Source organism: Amyelois transitella, chromosome 19 (genome assembly GCF_032362555.1).
Source record: "Amyelois transitella isolate CPQ chromosome 19, ilAmyTran1.1, whole genome shotgun sequence".
Taxonomy (NCBI): domain Eukaryota; kingdom Metazoa; phylum Arthropoda; class Insecta; order Lepidoptera; family Pyralidae; genus Amyelois; species Amyelois transitella.
This window is the reverse complement of record NC_083522.1, coordinates 4,989,013-5,007,459: the sequence shown is the minus strand read 5'-3', so window position 1 is coordinate 5,007,459 and position 18,447 is coordinate 4,989,013. Positions and strand designations below refer to the sequence as shown.

Below are 18,447 nucleotides of genomic sequence, written 5' to 3'. Positions count from 1 at the left end.
TCATTTGACAAACAAATATTAACATGACTTGATGGGTGGTGCATGGCATTGATAGGTGAGTGACATAACGTATGAGACTAGGTACCCACCTACCTAGATAGGAGTGCCTACTTGTTCACTGGCATAGTTTTGCTCATCCATTTAAAGAAAAATACTATACATATGTCATAAAGTTGTAAGCCAAGAAATCATGATAAGCCAAGGAAAGTTATATTTTATTATCTTTTGTTTAGTATTGAATTGATTATTGAATTATGTTCATCGCTAGACATGCAAGGAATGAGCAGTGCCTTCTGTAGGGATTCACGGAGCATACTTTGACTAGTTTAATTAATATCAAGAACGGTGTAAGATAGAAGTACAAGGCTAAACTTATACCTAATAACATAATAGGTTGTTATTATTTAGTTGAATAATTATGCCTGCAAAGTATATAGTTTCTTCGTACATACTCGTATTTGGTACATGTCACATAAATAGGTCATACGAAAAGGTCCCGCCAGGAGTCACAAATAAAATAAAAGTATTTATAATTAAATAATATTTTTATATGATTTTTTATCACCGACTTCTGATAGAGTGACGCCTACTATTATTTAATGCCAAAACGGCTTTGTAAATCTACTAAAAACGATTTAACCACGTAAAGATAGGAAGTAATAAACACTATATACACACTTTTTTAAATTTTAATATTAAGAAGAACACGAATCTTGGTACGTAAAACTAAAATCTGATAAAAACTTGAAAATTGTCAAGACAGAAAATTATTCTGAACCAGTTCTGAACAAGCCCTAGGCATAGACATCTTCAACACTGTCAATGTGACTTTAAAACGAAGTTGCAAACGTAGAGCTTTCGGCGCTACATCTAGCTAATGCTTAGCAATCAGCACCGATTTTCAATAATCTGCTGCTTTCTTTAAGTACCAGTATTCAAGATTTTTTTAGGATTCTAGGTAAAAAACGGTTATTGAAGAATATGGCTTCTGTGTAATTACCTATGGTACAAAACTAGGCTGCACAATTCTGAACAATTTACGTTATGGCGCCTTTTTAACTGAGACAGTTGACATCACTGTCTGATATCAAGAAATTAGATCATTAAAAATCTTATTTTTTTTTTTACATACTCAGTTGTAAAATTCAAAGAATTCTTACCCCCAACTAAATAATTTCATTATATTCCTGACTACATTCTTATTTTATCTATTTCGTTATCTTACTTCGTAAAAATATTTAGTGAAAGGTTATGCAACCAGAATTTATGAAAAATGTCTTCAAGATTTAGAATACTATTTACTCAGCTTCATAGATTGAAAGGAGTTGAAAAAATTGTATGTGCTAAAAGTATACCGCACATTAAACATCATAAAGACAAGGTGCCAGTCGTTTTAGGTTTCTCCTTGTTCACTTGGTTAGGATTCCAAACTAAACTTAGTGCCGAAGACGAGTTGATATTGACACTCAAACATTGTGTGCTATTCATTCAGAGAACTGAATATGAAAAAGCTGAGCAGCTTCTGCATGTAGCACTGAGACAAGCTCAGCAGATACATCACCAAATTGGTATAACTTACATCTATGATATCATGGCAAATCTTGCATTAGAAAGAGAACAACTTGATAAAGCAAAAGACCTGTTTGTTGCAGTCACACAAAGAATAATGGCAGATGGTGCCACTGAAGATGATTCTCGTGTAGTGCACCTCAGTCTCAAACTTGCAAGAGTTAGTCATTTAAAAAAAGAATATACAACAGCACAATTAGGTTATGAATGGTGCTTGGAGAAATTAAGAAAAGCTATTGATAATGATCCTGAACTGATGAGACTTCTAGCATTAGCAGAAGACTGGTATGGGCGCCTCTTTTTAGACTGTAACAAGAATGAAGAAGGTTTAAAATTATTAGTTAGTGCTTTGAATAGGATGAAAGAAATTGATGACATAGAAAAGGAACATTTTGTTGTCCAGCTTAATGACATAGGCACTGTTTGTGATCATTTGGGGAGAACAGATGAGAGCATAAGTTATTTTGATGAAGCTATTAAATTAGGTAAACAAATAGAGAATATGGAATTGGGTACAATGTATGTGAATCTGGGACGTGCATATATAAAAAAGAAAATGTTAACTGAAGCTAGAAAAAACTGCGGTTTTGGTTGGAAACTTGGAGTAATGAATAAAAACAATGATGTCAAAAAGGAAGCTGAATTATGTATCAATGAAATAAAAAGAATATCATAATGAAAGACTTCTTTTATTCAAGAAAATTAATGACATTAGTTATCCAATTAGCAATAATCTCTTGAGGCAATATTAGTGTCATTATTAAAAATAAATTTTAACTTAAAATTAAATGCTGGTATAGAGAGAGGTATATTGCTTATGCTTATTTATTTTATAACTTATATTATCTATTGAGCACTTTCTTTTGTAACACTGAAGGGTTCTGAGACAACCTCAGCACGTGAGTTAGTGATGACAACATCCTTTACTGGGCGGTCATTAGTTCCAGTGGGAGTCTTCTCAATCTTACGTATGACATCCTGAAAAACATGCAGAGAATTGGAAAAATATTCACAGTTATGCATACAGGAACTGTTTGCATAACAAACAGTGTTCAATGTAAATGAATCTTATCTGAAAACAGTGTTGTTTAATAAACATTAGTGTTGACTTACAATGCAATGCAAACCCTTTATTAGCTAATGGGTAAACCATACAAATGGAAACTTCAAATTTAATGTTTGCTTGATTGAATTGGCTTATCTTAACGTTTAGTTGTTGCCTTGAAAGAGTGAACAAGAAATATACTGTTGTACAAAACACATTCCTTCATAAGTTATTTCTTAAATATTGAGTCGTAACTAAATGATTCATAACCCTACAAATATTAGCCATATTTGTATTAAGAATTATTGTTATGTTACAAAATATGTTTTTTGGGTCTTACCATGCCTTCAAGCACTTTTCCAAATACAACATGTCTGCCATCTAGCCAAGCTGTCTTGGCAGTTGTAATGAAGAACTGAGAGCCATTTGTGTCCTTGCCAGCATTTGCCATAGACAGCCAGCCAGCACCATAGTGACGCAGCTTGAAGTTCTCATCCTCAAAACGCTCTCCATAAATGCTGCGACCTGAAATGAAGTAAACATTTTTATCAGATTTTTAGTGCAATTTATAAAGTAAGTTAACAATAGAGATTGAAAAGATCTAAGGAGGCCCTTGCACACTGGCAAATGCAATATAAAAACACAAATCTCAAATTAACAATTAGAAACTTGTGTTTTACAAGAATACCCAAGTCAGGGTGGCACACGTATGACTTCCAATTCTTTCTCTAAACCATGTTTATGCAAGGTTTGATGATAATTAAAGTGTTAATGACTAATCTGATTAAAGAATTACTTATTTATTTATTTTTTCATACATATATCCAGTCTTTGACCCATACTAAACTGTGCCAAGCAAAGAGTGGGAAGGTTGGGAAGTTATTGAAGTGAAGCAACTGAGTACATGACCAGCCAGAAACATATAACTAACAGTAGAATCTTTAATTAAAGGGCACATGTATGTAGCCTTTTTAATTAAGGACTACTTTTCACTTACACTTTTTACACAGAACTTCTCTGTAATGATAAACTTTACGAATTACAGACATCATTGTGAAATAACAAGATAAAAGAAACTTTAAATGTTTACCTCCAGTACCATCACCCTTGGTGAAGTCTCCACCCTGAATCATGAAGTTATCAATGACTCGGTGGAATTTGCTGCCCTTATAGCCTTCACCCTCTGGTTTCTGTGCTAACTGGTAAAAGTTCTCCACAGTCTTCGGCACAGTCTTACCAAACAAGCCAATAACAACAGTGCCCAAAGGATCCCCTCCTAAGCTTATATCAAACGAGACCTGTAAAACAAGTTTTATAATACAAATGAAACCTCTAGACTGGTGATATTTAAACCATGTATTGACAAAAATTTTAAAACTAAGAATAACATAGATGATTTCTTCAAAAACTATATAAAAATGTAATAAGTAGTTTTTAAGTTCATCACAAACAAACAAATAAAAATTATGAATATTTTATCTACTAAATATACTTTAAAAGTAAAAGATGTAATAAGTACCATCTATATACCCATAATATTCAAATTCATAGTATCCCATAGATAATGTAAAAAATTGAAATCTATTTGGTTTCATTGTTCAATAGCTCATGGAATAATCAATAGCTTCAGTGGCAGCAAAGGTGAATTGAAATATAAAGAACCACTCATTGATTTGACCTCTCATAAATCTGTATAATCATCATGTATATCCAATGTCCTTTGTCAATTTATTAAGAGCTTGGGAGAAGTATGTTTGAAAATTTGGACATATATAGGTAAAAATAGAACATCCGTTTTATGTGGAATTTGATAAGATCTTTGTTCAATAAAAAACTTGTAGCGTCATCTCTAAGGTCACCGACCGACCGGGACCACCGGTCGAGAACCAATAAAAAACAAAGATTAACAGCGGTAAGGTATATAATTTCATTTGTTGTTTACTAACCTTATGAGTTACTTTGGGCCCTTTCGGTGCTTCTTCAGAGCGAGCCGCTGTTATAATCAGCAAAAAGCCTAATGCCGCTGCTAACCCAACCATGATTAAAACGAGTTTTGTTCTTCTAGCTATGTTTACGATATTTTTAAAGTGATTTTATGGGCGGTTTGAAACTGTAAGCCTTTTTTCAGCTGTATGGCAACGTGTTATCTTATCGTGAGTGGTATAAGGAAATAAATGAAACCACGTCAGTGTTTCAAGAAACCTTTACACAAAAAATAAGCAAAAATGAAATGACACATGACAGTCAGTTTACATGACAAATCCATGTAATGACACATGACAGTCAACATGACAGGAAATCATAGACTAAAATATTTAGTTTATTTGTTTTTTAAATAACATTAAAAATAATTTTGAATTATTGAACCAGATGGAGCGTCTTAGCGGAGAGTCCATTGGCTACAGCTAAGTCAAACTTTTTTTTTATCAGATATTTATCATTAAACTGTTTTTTTTTCCTATGTGATGCCACCGATTCAAAAATATTATTATGTAGGTATGTTCCATAAACGTATTTAATGACATATTAGTCCACACTTATATATTATTGTAATGTAATTATTTTAATGAACAATGTAATGTCATCTTTTGCGCCCAATAAAGATTTTTCTTTCTTTCACTTATAAAAAAAAAAAGAAAAGTATTATTGTAACGAATAAACTCTAAAACAAATGAACCGATTTCTAAATTCTTAAGCACTTTCGAATTATTATTTATCTCTGTAGATAAATTTTGCCTTTACGGCATATTAATTGGATTTACAGATTCGGAAAGGAATTATTTTAAGTAGGTACTCATTGTTGACCGCTACTAGGACGTCGGAGTCTGTGTTTAAATGGATTGTGCGAACAGGTGCATGTGGAGGCACAGGTTCAAATCCTGGTCTATGTACTAATGACTCTCTTCTGAGGTATGAACATTAGTTTTAGTGTTAACAAATGCTGTAATATTACTAAAGTGATGAAATTTATTATGATTATGATTTTTTTTCGGAAAAAGGAAGTTCTTTGTACTCCGAACTATGCGCTATGTATTGAATTTTGCCAGTAGGTATTAACTTTATCCTAAAAAGTAACGCATACATACATAAAATCACGCCTCTTTCCCGGAGGGGTAGGCAGAGACTACCTCTTTCCACTTGCCACGATCTCTGCATACTTCCTTCGCTTCATCCACATTCATAACTCTCATCATACAAGCTCGGCGGTTTCGGGTACTTTTGACCTGACCCTTTACCAGGACGTCCTTAATTTGATCAAGATACGTTCGTCTAGGTCTTCCCACTCCGACCTTTCCCTCTACACTCTCCTTGTATATCTGCTTAGTCAACCTGCTTTCATTCATCCTCTCCACATGACCGAACCATCTTAACATACCCTTTTCTATTACTGTAACTACATCTTCTTTCACATCACAACATTCCCTTATCACGCTGTTCCTCATCCTGTCACTCAATTTCACACCCATCATACTCCTTAACGCTCTCATTGCCACTGCATTTATTCTGCTTTCATGATTCTTTTGCCATACCCAACTTTCACTCCCATACATTAATGTCGAGACCAACACGCCCCTGTATAAAGTAACGCGTTTAGAAATAATTTCCAACTTAGTACATGCAAAGATTAAACTTTCTTCTTTGTTGTTACCTTTTCGGGGTCGGCACGGTATGTTAGTTTTCCAATTAGGTACTTCTGTCAATTGTCATCTCACTGTTCACTTCGTTTCTACTCTCACCCCGCAGCAAAAGCAGCAGACTTTATTGCATAGAAATTTGATCTCGCGGCCTCTCTTCTTGGTTTTGAATGCTTGAAAAGCCGATCAACAGGCTTCTTATATTCTTATATATAGGTAGGAAATTCTTTAAGTAATTAATGAAATTGTAAAAAGAAATGCTTTTTTGCATTCTGGTTTTACAGCCGACGTTTCACGATTGTTGATTATGTATAAAGAACAGGAAGAGGAGACAAATGAACAAAACAGCACATGTTTCAATTCATATTATTAGGTAGTTAATATACATGCCTGTTTTGAAATTTCATGTCAATGTAATTTATTTTCCATACACAACCGCCATTTCGGGACACATCTAAAACAAATAAAAATTTTAAGATACTTAGGTGTAATGTATCAACGAACAATTTTTAACTAGTCTTTTGCGACTTCGGGCTTCACTACCCTTGGAATTTTTGCGGAGATAACGCTTAATTTCCAGACTGAGTCTGGATTTTTGACTAAAAAAATATACTTTAATGTTGATATCCCATCACATAAGTCTCGAACTCATTCTCTTTTTTGTATATTTTAACACTTCGAATTAAGTACCTCTAATGTAGAAAAAGAGGCAGGATAAGACACAGTAACAATGTCCTATTAATGTCCGTGAATTCCGTCTAAGCACTTTAGAAGAACCACTTTTATAAGTCAACGTTCTAATTCTAAAAAGGCATGTAGTTAAGTCAATGACCTATTCTTACCTCGGTTCGGTTATAAAATTTTAACTTAGTAATTTTATACGAGCAATAATTAACATAACATTTCGTAGATATCGTTCTTAGTCTTAGACACACCGTAACGCTGCTGTGTCCATTCTACTTACCTATCTTAGATTATAAAAATGAATTGTAACAAATAAGCATATAATTTTTTGTAACAAATAAGTATACCCAAAAAGTACAGGACCAATTTTGTCCAATTTATCACAGAGACAGAATAGATTTCAAAAGTAACATAGGTCTTTGTTTTATTTTTTGCTGGAAATTCCTACGATATCGAAGCTCTGTGCAAAAACTAATAGCTATACTAAGAAAGTATTTAATCATTTACTTACAATTTTTCGACTTTCTCAACATGGGGTATAATAAACGTTGAAAAATTGGAGTTTGAAATCTTTCTCTCATTACACATATTGACCCATTGTTGTGTAGACTTTGCAAAATGAAATGACCCTCTTGGTTTTTCGGGCCTTCGTTTAACTCCGTGAGTCATGTGTGGCCTTTTATGACTATTTTCATCGTCTTTCGCTAAATGACCCAAATTGTCAAAATAACTAATGTGGGATTCACTAAAAAATAAAAATAAAATAATTTACGTCAAAAACACTTATCATTATAATAACTCAACTATTTAGTGTAACAATAATATACTTACTCATGAAAAAAATCCATTCTTTTTATTTCATCTGAAACTGTTTAACAATATGACGTTTATGATTTGTCTCTATATATACCCAACTATAATATAATGATTAAGTAAACTGTAAAATAGATTTTTAATAATATGCTAGGTTTTTTTAATAACAAAAAAAAAGTTGCAGTTTGATTTTACGAAAAGTATCATACCAGCGATGTTAATGTAGCTTGTAGTTTTTTCAGCCGTTTCTCCAGTAGACCCAATAGTTATTTCCTTCTCAGTTTGCTTTTCCACCTGGAAATAATTTTACTATTTTAAAAAGTAACCTGCAGCAGCAGCCAGCGATTGCCTTTGTAGTTTCTATATTGATGTTGTTATTATACCACATTTTTTATACCTACCTTATTTGATAATTTATGTTTTTTTATTATTTTCTTGTTAGCTCTCCATTTATTCAATGCTTCTTGTTGCTGTCTTTTCAAATCCAAATACTCTAAATACCACTCACAATGTTGAACAATATCGTCTTTTGTCACGCCTGCAATAAGAATTATTTAAGTCTACTACAAATCAACATTTCTCTTAATTTTTTATTTATTTTCTTTGCAAGTTAATATATTTTATATAGCAATTTTTAGATAAGTATTTTTGAATTTTAAAGTACTTAGGTACCTGGCAATTTTTCAATTATTTCGCTAAAAAATACATGTGATTTTTCAATTTTTATGTTATCTATCATCACATCAGAATATGCTTTATTTTGAAAATGTTTCTTCCAAGATTGAATAAACGTATTATGACTGTATTCATTCCACCCTCCATGTCGATGATAACTTGTCAGAAAATTCTGAAATTGCTGAACTTCCTAAAAAAATTTTTAAAAGTCTTCAAGAAGTACTTAGGTATATTAAATAGGCTTAACTTTGGCTATTGTTCATAGAATTATTTAATGCAGCAGGTATCTTCCTCGTCAATTCTCATCTACTTAACAACCAACAGAAGTTTAATTTGTCGTCAATTAGTAACTACCTAATGGTATTAAATTAAATTAGATAAATTATAGGTTTTTGTAATAGTTTATAATTTGCATTCGTAAAACATACATAAATAATTATATACCTACGTCTTGCGTGTTTTCGTACCTGACATTTAAATGGGGAAGTTATAATATTCTTCACTGGACTAGGAACAATGTCGGTGAATGGTTTAGCTTTTATTTTGGGGCGTCTAATGATTTTACCTGTATCTGCTGGTAAAACATTAATCTGCAAAGCAAATATAAAAATTGAGTTTAAGATACTAAGCATATTTTTTTTTTGTAGATTAAGGCATGAAAACCTTTTAATAAGGTCATGACTTAAGAAGATTTAGTAAAAAAAAAATATGAAAAAAGATATTTTATAAATTACTAGCTGTGCCCGCGACTTCGTCCGCGTGGAATAGTTATTTTGGGCATCATATTTAGTTTTGCAAACATCCTCCTCGGCTTTATCAATTATAGCTGCTAATTATTATGCGACTTGGCGACGACTTGGCCCACATCATTACCCGCGACCGAACGGAGACCGTATATATGCGTTTAGGGTGAGAGGTTTTGCGTTTGTTTGTGCAAACCAATGTTAGCATATATCTCCAAAACTACTGGTCCGATTTTAATAAATAAAAGGTCAGGCGGTCACGCGTATTAGAAAGAACGCTGGTTCGCCGTATTAAATGTTTCGCTGCAAATTGCTTATAACGACTATATCTCAAAACCTATTCGTCTGATTTATATACTGTAAATGGCAATTTTAGTCTACATGAAAAGCCGAAAGTAATAAACATATTTATTTGGATAAGGATTAATACTGAATTAAAGAAAATTGGTTTCAAAATAACTCATGTTTATAATGAAAAAATAATCTTAAAAAATGAACATAAAAGTGGTTATTGTAAGTAAACCTTAAGAGATAGATATATGCTCTCGCGGACTTTTTTGTGGCAAAAAATGAGTACTTCACATCTTTAGTACATTGTTTTACTATATGTTTGTTGGTTTGCGCAGCGTTCGCGTGGAAAGCTCGCAGATGGCCGACTCATTCAACTTTCACCTGCATTGTTGACGTTTCCCGTAGGAAATCCGGGATTAAATGTAGCCTATAGCCTTCCTCGATAAATAGACTATCTAAGAGTGAAAGAATTATTCAAATCGGTTCAGTAGTTTCTGAGATTAGCGCGTTTAAACAAACAAACAAACAAATAAACAAACAAAACAAACTCTTCAGCTTTATAATATTAGTATAGATTTTATACAGGGTGACATTTAAAACAACTGCATCCTTTTAAACATAGACTATACCCATGCTTCTGAGCCGTTTGAGCCTATTTTTATTTAAATTAAACGTTATCATTTTCACATTTAAAAAACCCTCAAAAACTACGTCACACGCTTTATTAAAGATCAATACTACAAAAAGAAATTAAAACTAAACATGTAAATATATGTCTGAAAAATAAATTATTTTTCTAGTATCAAGATCAAGTAAACTACAGAGTTGTCGAGATCACTCAACTGAATGAATTGTGTCGTTAACCTCTGAATCTTACGCGTCGCTTTTCCGCCGGCCGGGGTGATATTACGTATTTAGGGTCGTGGATTTTAATACTTTTATTTATTTCGTACTTTCTGAAATATGAACCGATATCTTTCTTTTAACGTTTTTAAATATCCTTTAGATGAGTACACTGAACAGTTAAATTTATGCAGTTAAATTAAAAGTTCAATGATCATTCAATCAAGGCTTCAATGATGCCCAAAATAACTATTCCACGTGGACGAAGTCGCGGGCATAGCTAGTACATAGTAATAACCCTAAACAAAAGTTTACCCATGGTATTTGCCGTGATTGTAAAAATTGGCTTTATGGCAGGGCTAAAAAATAATTAAACTATTTTTTACAAACATACCTGCTTTACTAAGTATGTAACACGTAAGTGAGCAGGTAATTTAATTATTTTCTTTGCAAAATAGTTCCTAGATGCATGCAAATCAAACAAAGAACGAAAGACAAATCTTTATTTGGTGCAAACGGTGACATTATTCATAATAGTTCATATTAATAAAAATAAAAAATTGCATGATGCGAACAAAAAGGTTTCCACTCAGCAAATCTATACTGGGTTAATTAGAATACTCACTTGTTTAATCAATTCTTGTTCGGCAGATTTTAATGATGTTTGTTCTATTAACAAATAATTTTTAAATTGCTTTATTTTACCTTCCAGTTCCAAGACATCATTTTTTATGTCATCCATATCTGAAATACAAATTCGTGTTACTTAAATATGATAGTATGCTTAGAAAGATGTAATAGTTTCAAGTTTGATCGTAAGCTAATTAGTTACTAGTTGTTGAGTGTTGCTTAAATATACAGAATTACAGACAGACAAATAAAATTTATTTAATCACTTTTTTGGATTCGGTTCCAATCTAGGTATTATGCAACACGCACACCCCGCTATTTTTTAGTTATACCAACTGTTAGCAGTTAGCCGCGTTAAAGTAAAATACCGGCGCCAACAATTCAAATTAGCTCTCTTCTATTTCGACTACACCGTAGACTATGAGCAACGCAACGGCTCACTCCTGACTCACTAGGACTTCGAGCAACTCCGACTCACTGGAAGACAACTGGCACTCGCAAGCTACTGAAGCACAGATTGCACAGCAAGATCAAGACTTGAGACCTCCGGTCTTAGGGGGGAGTACTGTGGCGAAATCTATACGCCACAAGTCACAAAAATAAAAAATAGAATCACATCATAAACAGCGAAAAACCAAAATCGCGCAAGCAAAGATTTTATGGATTGGAGCTATATATACAACTTCATCATTCCCGAATCATCGCTCCCGCTACACAGAGGTTGTAGGAAGTGGACTGATGTAATATCTGCCTACCACTCTGGGTTAACGGCGCATTCTTAAACATGTATAATACGCAGTTAGGTCCATCTATTTTAACGATAAATCTGATAAGGTACCTATCACCATTGCAATACAACGCGGAAATGCTGCTGCAATCTTTGGTGCCTTACTACGGGGCTGTTTTTAGATTTTTCTAATGTTTATATTAGTTTATTTATAATTAAAATTTAAGCTATTTTTTTTTGTTTCAAATAAACTGTGTAGGTACACAAACTTTATAGATCAATAAATAGTTTCTTTGTTATTATTTCACAGTTAAACCACTGAACCGATCTTCGTGAAATCTTTCATATCTACATTCTGTTAAAGGTAAGCTTACTTACCATAAGATTTTAATGCTTCATCCGAGGCCGTGTTACATTTTACTGAACTAAATAAGTTTTTAACTTCCCTATATGAATTTGATAAATTATATGTGTATGATTTATAGCCTAAGTTTAAGTCAGTCGTGATAAGTTCCTCGCTGTCATTTTGTTTCAATATAATTTTAGAGATATTCTGCAGTAGAAGTCCTTCTTGTATTTTTAGTCTTTTTAATTTTGCTCGAATACAAGATTCATTGTCTGAATTATGATCTTCAAAAGAAGAATTTGTAGATCCATTAGACATCGCAACAGATAAGAAGATTTTATAATTTATAAGTAACTGAGCGAGACTATCACAAGTTTTACAGGAGGAAGGACATCATCGATCAAATTTTGACTTTTTCCGCGTCTAGCAACCAGCTTACGAGAGAACCTGTGTTACCATATTTTTATATAAATAACACTGACATTGTTCGCTTTGGACTTTATATTTTAAAGAGTTGTGTTGTGGCTCCACATACATGGGAGGTCATGGACCTAATGATGTGTTGTTGTTAGCGAAGCTAAAGACGTAAACGTTTTTAAAGACGATTTAATCAGCAAAGCGAAGTGGACCTTGGTCCCCATTACGCTTAGTCTATAGTTTATGGTTAATATTTAAAAAAAATAGTCATTATGACATGACAGTGATAGGTGACAATTGACAAGTTGAGAGTTGAATGTTATGATTTCGTGCGTGGTTCTCTTCTCGAACAGAATGTCGTGCATTTATTTTGGAAAGCATTGATTTAAAAATTCAGAATTATCATGTTCTCGCGTTCTAGATTACTCTTTTCAAAAGTAGCACCACTACGGGTTTGTGTGCTTTATAGGTTTTTTAAATAAACTTCTGCTAAATATCATGACATAACCTAATGAAGTGGTTGTTATTTTCAGAATGTTTTCAAGCCAGACTATCAAAATGATACGCGATTTCTTTATAGTATTACAGCAACAAGAAGTCGGTCAACAACTCCACTTAATACTATCATTATGTTTGTACCGCAACAAGAGGTAAGTAACTAAATACATCATGATACATACATGTTGCAATACAGTGATTCACATTACGTTTCTTTCTTTCGTTCTATTTTTTAGATCAGTTATATTATCTTAAAATGTAGAAATATGTAGTCTCTGTCAACCCGTCTGGGAAAGTGACAGGATTTTTTTATGTGTGTTGGGTATTAAATTATTTTTTTTTTTGGGATTGATTAAGATTATTTGAGAATTTACCTAAAAAAACAAAACTCCAACATTACTCTTGATTTTAGGCTTGGATAGTGGAGCGAATGGGTAAATTCCACCGGATTCTCGAACCAGGCTTGAATCTTCTATGGCCTGTTGTGGATAAGATAAAATATGTGCAAAGTTTGAAAGAAATTGCAATTGATGTTCCTAAGCAAGGGGCCATCACATCGGACAATGTTACATTGAGTATTGATGGAGTGCTGTATCTGCGTATTATTGATCCTTATTTAGGTAGTATTCAAGTAATTTTATTGTTGATTCATTAACTAGCTGCTAAATTCCTGATACACACAGCCATAAATTTATCATTGACAGAAATTAATTTTAAAGAATATCATTTGTTATCAATCTGTCATGGATTACCATGTATGTATCATAATAAATGACCCCAACAGTCTTGAATAAACTGAAAACCCATGTTCAGTACATAGTGATGAAATGATAAAACCGTCTTAATAGTAGGATTTAGGTTAGTATCCTTTGCCCAAAATAAGAATCCTAATTTAATAGCCCTTTCCCTTGATATTTACAATGGGAATAGAAGTAGCTGGCTCACACTATTCTTTTTCTTCTCTGATAGAGAAAGCCAGCATGATGTTTTGCACTAGATGAATGCCCTCCGTTGTCGTTTTTTAGAATACCCATGGGAAAGAGATGGAGTGGTCTCAGCTTTAAAAAATTCATATTTTTAACAAACAATATAAATATCTGATTTCAGCTTCGTACGGTGTAGAAGATCCAGAGTTTGCAATTACTCAGCTTGCACAAACCACAATGCGTTCCGAATTAGGGCAAATCTCATTGGACAAAGTATTCAGAGAGAGGGAATCACTCAATGTGTCAATTGTTCATGCTATCAACAAGGCAAGCGAAGCGTGGGGTATAACATGTCTCCGTTATGAGATTCGTAAGTAATTGATTTTTCCATTATCGTTTTACCCATTTATGTTGTCATTTATAACAACGTATTTCTTCCAAGCGAAAGGTTGTTTTTTTTTTCAAAATGAGCTGCCGATTTTTGGTTCATTTATGGGTGTGGCATTTTAGTGCTGGTCTTGTATCGGGCCGTGAAAGCTGGGAGAATCATGGCGAAAATCAGTTATGTAATAAATTCATTACCTTCAAATAAGTACATTCAGTAATAAATTCAAGTAAGTGATTTGAAGACTTCTACTTTATTTAAGGATATCTCTTGACTTGTTTTCTCAGGTGACATAAAACTTCCGACTCGTGTGCACGAAGCCATGCAGATGCAAGTGGAAGCTGAGCGCAGGAAGCGGGCGGCCATTTTAGAGTCAGAGGGTGTGCGCGCGGCGGACATCAATGTTGCTGAGGGAAAAAGGCAGGCTAGGATATTAGCTTCAGGTAGAATAAAATATAAATAAAGTTTTGACAGGAAGAATAAAATAAAAATGCCGTGTGGTGTCCAGCACCTTAGAATAGGATGTAGTAAAAAGGCGACTAAGTGAAAGATCCGAATCTCAAGCCATACAGCTGACTGTGGCATTTTTGTCTTTTCGAGATTGTGGGCTCTTCTGTCATGTCAGTTGTTTAATTTAATTTCCTTTTAAACTATATTGTAGTTCTTTGATTGTTCATTATAAGAATGCTGTCGTTAAATTTTCTTATCTTTCAATTTATTTCATATTGTTATTTTTGTCGTGATAAAGTGTTCTGATATTGATTGATAATTCTGATCTCACAAATGTTTCTTTTTCATCCTCTTATATTGAATGTCTCGATTTAGATATATTTGTTTCATCACCTGTTGTTTGGATACGTGTCTCACAGAACATCCATTTCTGTCAGAGACTGTGAATATAGGTAGAAATCTGTACTTATCCATTTAGAAGACTTAATCTAATGCAAGGTAACAAGATTTGTTCAACGTTTCGTTCTCATGCTGTGAACACAGACTTCTTTTAATAACGATCTAGAAATCTCAATCAATGAAGTTAACTTTATTCAAAACATTGATTGTATTTGTACCAAATGGCAGTGTTGTATGAGTAATGTTTGTATAATCAATTTTAAGATAGGTACCTTGCCACCAGATATTTCACAAATTTAATGTTCAGCCCCCATCTGCTACAGGTTGGTCCGTCTGCCACATTTGTATAACTAGTAAACCATATTATTGGTTATTCCTAACATTTACCCTTTTCTTTGATTGTATTTCCTACCCATTTTGCTTATTTTTTTTTTGACATCTTTGGTGTTTTAATGTAATTCCCAGAGGCCGAAAAACAGGAGCAAATTAACAAGGCGTCGGGAGAGGCGCAAGCCATGCTAGCGGTGGCGGAGGCGCGGTCGCGGGGGCTCAAGATGATCGCAACCGCACTCGCTCAAAAGGTTTTTTTTTTAACTTTTGTGATCGAAAATTTTTCCCGGATCACGAAGTCTTAAGTAGCAAAACGACAAATAAAGTATTAACATTTAATTAGGGTTTTTTTTTAATATATTTTTTTTGTTTTAGCTAAATGTTTATTTGTCATTAGTGTTTTAAAATTATCTTTAGCCTTCTGGTTTTTTTTCTATTTGATGCAACTTAAATCAGTTGGATAGTGTTTTTGATTTGAAGACAAAAATGATAATGGATAAAGGATCACACGGTAGACACACTGTGTTTATCTTTTTTGAATAGTTTTTCCAGGGGCAGACCACTGGTACCCCACCTGAATGGTACTGCGATAAATACCGAAAGACGATATTGGGCTTTTCAGGAACGTTGTCAAGACCTAAATGTCTTATCATCGCTTTCTGACTCTAAGATAAACCAAATAGATTGAAAGAAAAAGATAGATAAGACATAATGGTTTATCGTTCCTGAATAGCCCGACGAACTTTTCTAGTTGTTGACAGGCTTCGATTTGCTGAGACCTATATGTTACCTACTAGATTCACAGATAGAAGCAAACTCCTACAAAAAAGAGTCCCACCTTTTATACGACTTATATTATTAAATCATTCAAATATGGATGGAAATTTATTTAAACTCATTTTATATATGAGGATTGTGTGTTTTATTGTAATTCATTAAGATCTAGTACCCGGTTGACCGAGCTTTGCTCGGTCTACCAGAGATGGCGCTGATATAGTTTCTTAAAACGCTTGTATATCTTGGGAACCGAGCTTTTCTCGAACCTAGGACCTTGATAAATCGATTCCTTGAGCCGAAAAGCCCCTAATCTGTAACTTTCATGAAAATCGTTGGAGCCGTTTCCGAAATCCTGATTACATATTATATATTTATATACAAGATTTGCTCGTTTAAATATATTAGATTTAAATATATTAGATAGATTTTGGAACAGACGTACGATTTTCTTTTCGAATAATTGTGAGTGTAGCTAGTACGTCGATGTTGACAGGACAGTAAATACGCAGCGTCGCTGACCCTCGCCGAGCAGTACGTGGCGGCGTTCAACAAGCTGGCGAGGACCAACAACACGCTCATACTGCCCGCCAACGCGGGAGACGTCTCCAATTTGGTAGCACAGGTAACTATACAATTTATTTTTGCGATAGTAGGTACCATAGATTTATACTACATGTCATAAAATACAATAGCTTTATCTCTTGTATATTGTTGTTATATACTTTATCCGTCATTTGTTTCCATATTAATTACTCTATGCATATGTATTGGTCGGGTAGGCCACGATAACTAAATACGTTCTTACTTAACGTGTTTCTATATTAATAACTCTCTTTATGCAAACTAGTCGGTTTAGGATACTCTTGACCTTACCTTGGGTCAGCGCGTCCCAAGGTACGAAATTTGACCATTTGTCAAATGGTCCCAGTTATATTAAACTGTATACATAAAGTTACATTACATATACAGTTATATTAAACATAAACAGTATAAATATACCTACCTAGTAATAAATGCGGGTATTCTGTGTTTATAATTGAACTACTTACTTACCTTAGATAAATCAATTACGAAGAAATTAAATGAAGCGCGCAATTTTTTTTGCGTTATAAATACAGGCTCCTTTAAAGGCTCTGGGTGTCATGAAAGGATCTCGGAATGGTTACCAACCAATACTTTGTAGGTATTATAAACATGTTTCAATTCTAAGTAGGTGTGCGGTACACGGGTTTGTATGAAGACGCGCCTTAGTATCCTTTTTGCACGAACTATAGGTGCGAAGGATTAAAACACCAGTTACCTCTTTACGGTCTTTTATTGTCTATAAATCGCTGTAGTCTATTTCACGATGTATAGGTAATATAAAACTGTTATGGGAGCCTGTGTGGCGCAGCGGTAGTGCGCTTGTCTGTGACACCGGGGTTCCCGGGTTCGAATCCCGGCCAGGACATGATGAGAAACGAACTTAATCTGATTGGCCTGGGTATTGGATGTTTATCTATATAAGTATTTATTATAAAATATCTTTTGTTAATTATCTTTGGGTTAGTACCTCGTAAAACAAGTTTCAAACTTACATCGAGGCCAACTCAATCTGTGTAATTTGTCCCGTCTATATTTATTATTTATTTGCTAACTATTCCCTAGGCACTTAAAATGTACTATAAACTCGCACACTATGAAATAGTTCGAATAGAACCCGCACACTATAAAAATGGTTCGAATAGAACTCGTTCACTATAAAGATAATCTCGAATACTGTTACTGTACACTATAGATGAATTATTACACTGTAAGGACTATTTACTATATTTTGCCCGCACTGCACTATTATATTTCCGTACTATACTATTTGAAAGCTAAGAGTGAACTAACTCTGTATCTATTTTAACACTGTAAACTATATTTTATCCATGCGAGCGAAATTCAGTAAGTCAAATTTTATTTTTCAGGCCATGTCAATATATTCAACAGTGACAGCGCATAATGCGCAAATGCAGACCCAACCAGAGTCGGCTGAAACCTACGAAGATTCTTTAGTCAAGCTGAACTCACTCACAGAAAAGGGCTCCACCATGGCGGGGCCCGCAGTACCAAGAGAAGACGACTTGGCGGAATACTTCTCAGATGACGAGGAAAGAGAAAAAGCTTTACAGGCACAGAAGGAGAAAAAAGATCAGCATTTACATAAGTTAGAAAAGGAAACATAGAATTGTTAAGTAGTGTTGTTGATAAATAAATTACATATAATATTTTTTTGGTGT

General features: G+C 33.7%; 4 protein-coding genes across 4 annotated transcripts; 2 read left to right on the top strand and 2 right to left on the bottom strand.

Annotated features, from left to right (window-relative positions):
- Positions 1 to 1,052: 1,052 nt before the first annotated feature.
- On the top strand, positions 1,053 to 2,506 carry LOC106132675 (tetratricopeptide repeat protein 19 homolog, mitochondrial). Its single transcript, XM_013332155.2, has one exon. It carries the CDS (start codon positions 1,274 to 1,276, stop codon positions 2,243 to 2,245), a length of 972 nt encoding a protein of 323 aa, XP_013187609.2. The 5' UTR covers positions 1,053 to 1,273; the 3' UTR covers positions 2,246 to 2,506.
- Positions 2,243 to 4,841, bottom strand: LOC106132676 (peptidyl-prolyl cis-trans isomerase 6). Its single transcript, XM_013332156.2, has 4 exons — positions 4,561 to 4,841; positions 3,705 to 3,912; positions 2,955 to 3,139; positions 2,243 to 2,547 (listed from the first exon to the last, which is right to left on the bottom strand). Exons 1-4 carry the CDS (start codon positions 4,651 to 4,653, stop codon positions 2,416 to 2,418), a joined length of 618 nt encoding a protein of 205 aa, XP_013187610.1. The 5' UTR covers positions 4,654 to 4,841; the 3' UTR covers positions 2,243 to 2,415.
- A 2,796-nt stretch (positions 4,842 to 7,637) lies between these two features.
- LOC106132543 (coiled-coil domain-containing protein 112-like) lies at positions 7,638 to 9,372 on the bottom strand. Its single transcript, XM_060949746.1, has 6 exons — positions 9,361 to 9,372; positions 8,889 to 9,011; positions 8,419 to 8,611; positions 8,148 to 8,284; positions 7,956 to 8,040; positions 7,638 to 7,678 (listed from the first exon to the last, which is right to left on the bottom strand). The coding sequence occupies exons 1-6, from the start codon at positions 9,370 to 9,372 to the stop codon at positions 7,638 to 7,640; spliced, it is 591 nt and encodes a 196-aa protein (XP_060805729.1).
- Positions 9,373 to 12,716: 3,344 nt separating this feature from the next.
- Positions 12,717 to 18,437, top strand: LOC106132677 (stomatin-like protein 2, mitochondrial). Its single transcript, XM_013332157.2, has 8 exons — positions 12,717 to 12,870; positions 12,952 to 13,068; positions 13,329 to 13,536; positions 14,024 to 14,212; positions 14,515 to 14,670; positions 15,542 to 15,657; positions 16,677 to 16,805; positions 18,136 to 18,437. Exons 1-8 carry the CDS (start codon positions 12,823 to 12,825, stop codon positions 18,391 to 18,393), a joined length of 1,221 nt encoding a protein of 406 aa, XP_013187611.2. The 5' UTR covers positions 12,717 to 12,822; the 3' UTR covers positions 18,394 to 18,437.
- The last annotated feature ends 10 nt before the right edge of the window (positions 18,438 to 18,447 follow it).

Coding starts and splice junctions, on each gene's coding strand:
- LOC106132677 (XM_013332157.2), top strand. CDS start 12,823: ATGTTCTCGCGTTCTAGATTACTCTTTTCAAAAGTAGCACCACTACGG. Junction 13,069..13,328: donor TGTTTGTACCGCAACAAGAG/GTAAGTAACTAA, acceptor TCTTGATTTTAG/GCTTGGATAGTGGAGCGAAT. Junction 14,671..15,541: donor GGCTAGGATATTAGCTTCAG/GTAGAATAAAAT, acceptor TGTAATTCCCAG/AGGCCGAAAAACAGGAGCAA.
- LOC106132543 (XM_060949746.1), bottom strand. Junction 8,285..8,418: donor AATAATTGAAAAATTGCCAG/GTACCTAAGTAC, acceptor TTCTTATTGCAG/GCGTGACAAAAGACGATATT. Junction 7,679..7,955: donor AAGCTACATTAACATCGCTG/GTATGATACTTT, acceptor TTTATTTTTTAG/TGAATCCCACATTAGTTATT.
- LOC106132675 (XM_013332155.2), top strand. CDS start 1,274: ATGTCTTCAAGATTTAGAATACTATTTACTCAGCTTCATAGATTGAAA.
- LOC106132676 (XM_013332156.2), bottom strand. CDS start 4,653: ATGGTTGGGTTAGCAGCGGCATTAGGCTTTTTGCTGATTATAACAGCG. Junction 3,913..4,560: donor GGCCCAAAGTAACTCATAAG/GTTAGTAAACAA, acceptor CTTGTTTTACAG/GTCTCGTTTGATATAAGCTT. Junction 2,548..2,954: donor GAAAAGTGCTTGAAGGCATG/GTAAGACCCAAA, acceptor CATGTTTTTCAG/GATGTCATACGTAAGATTGA.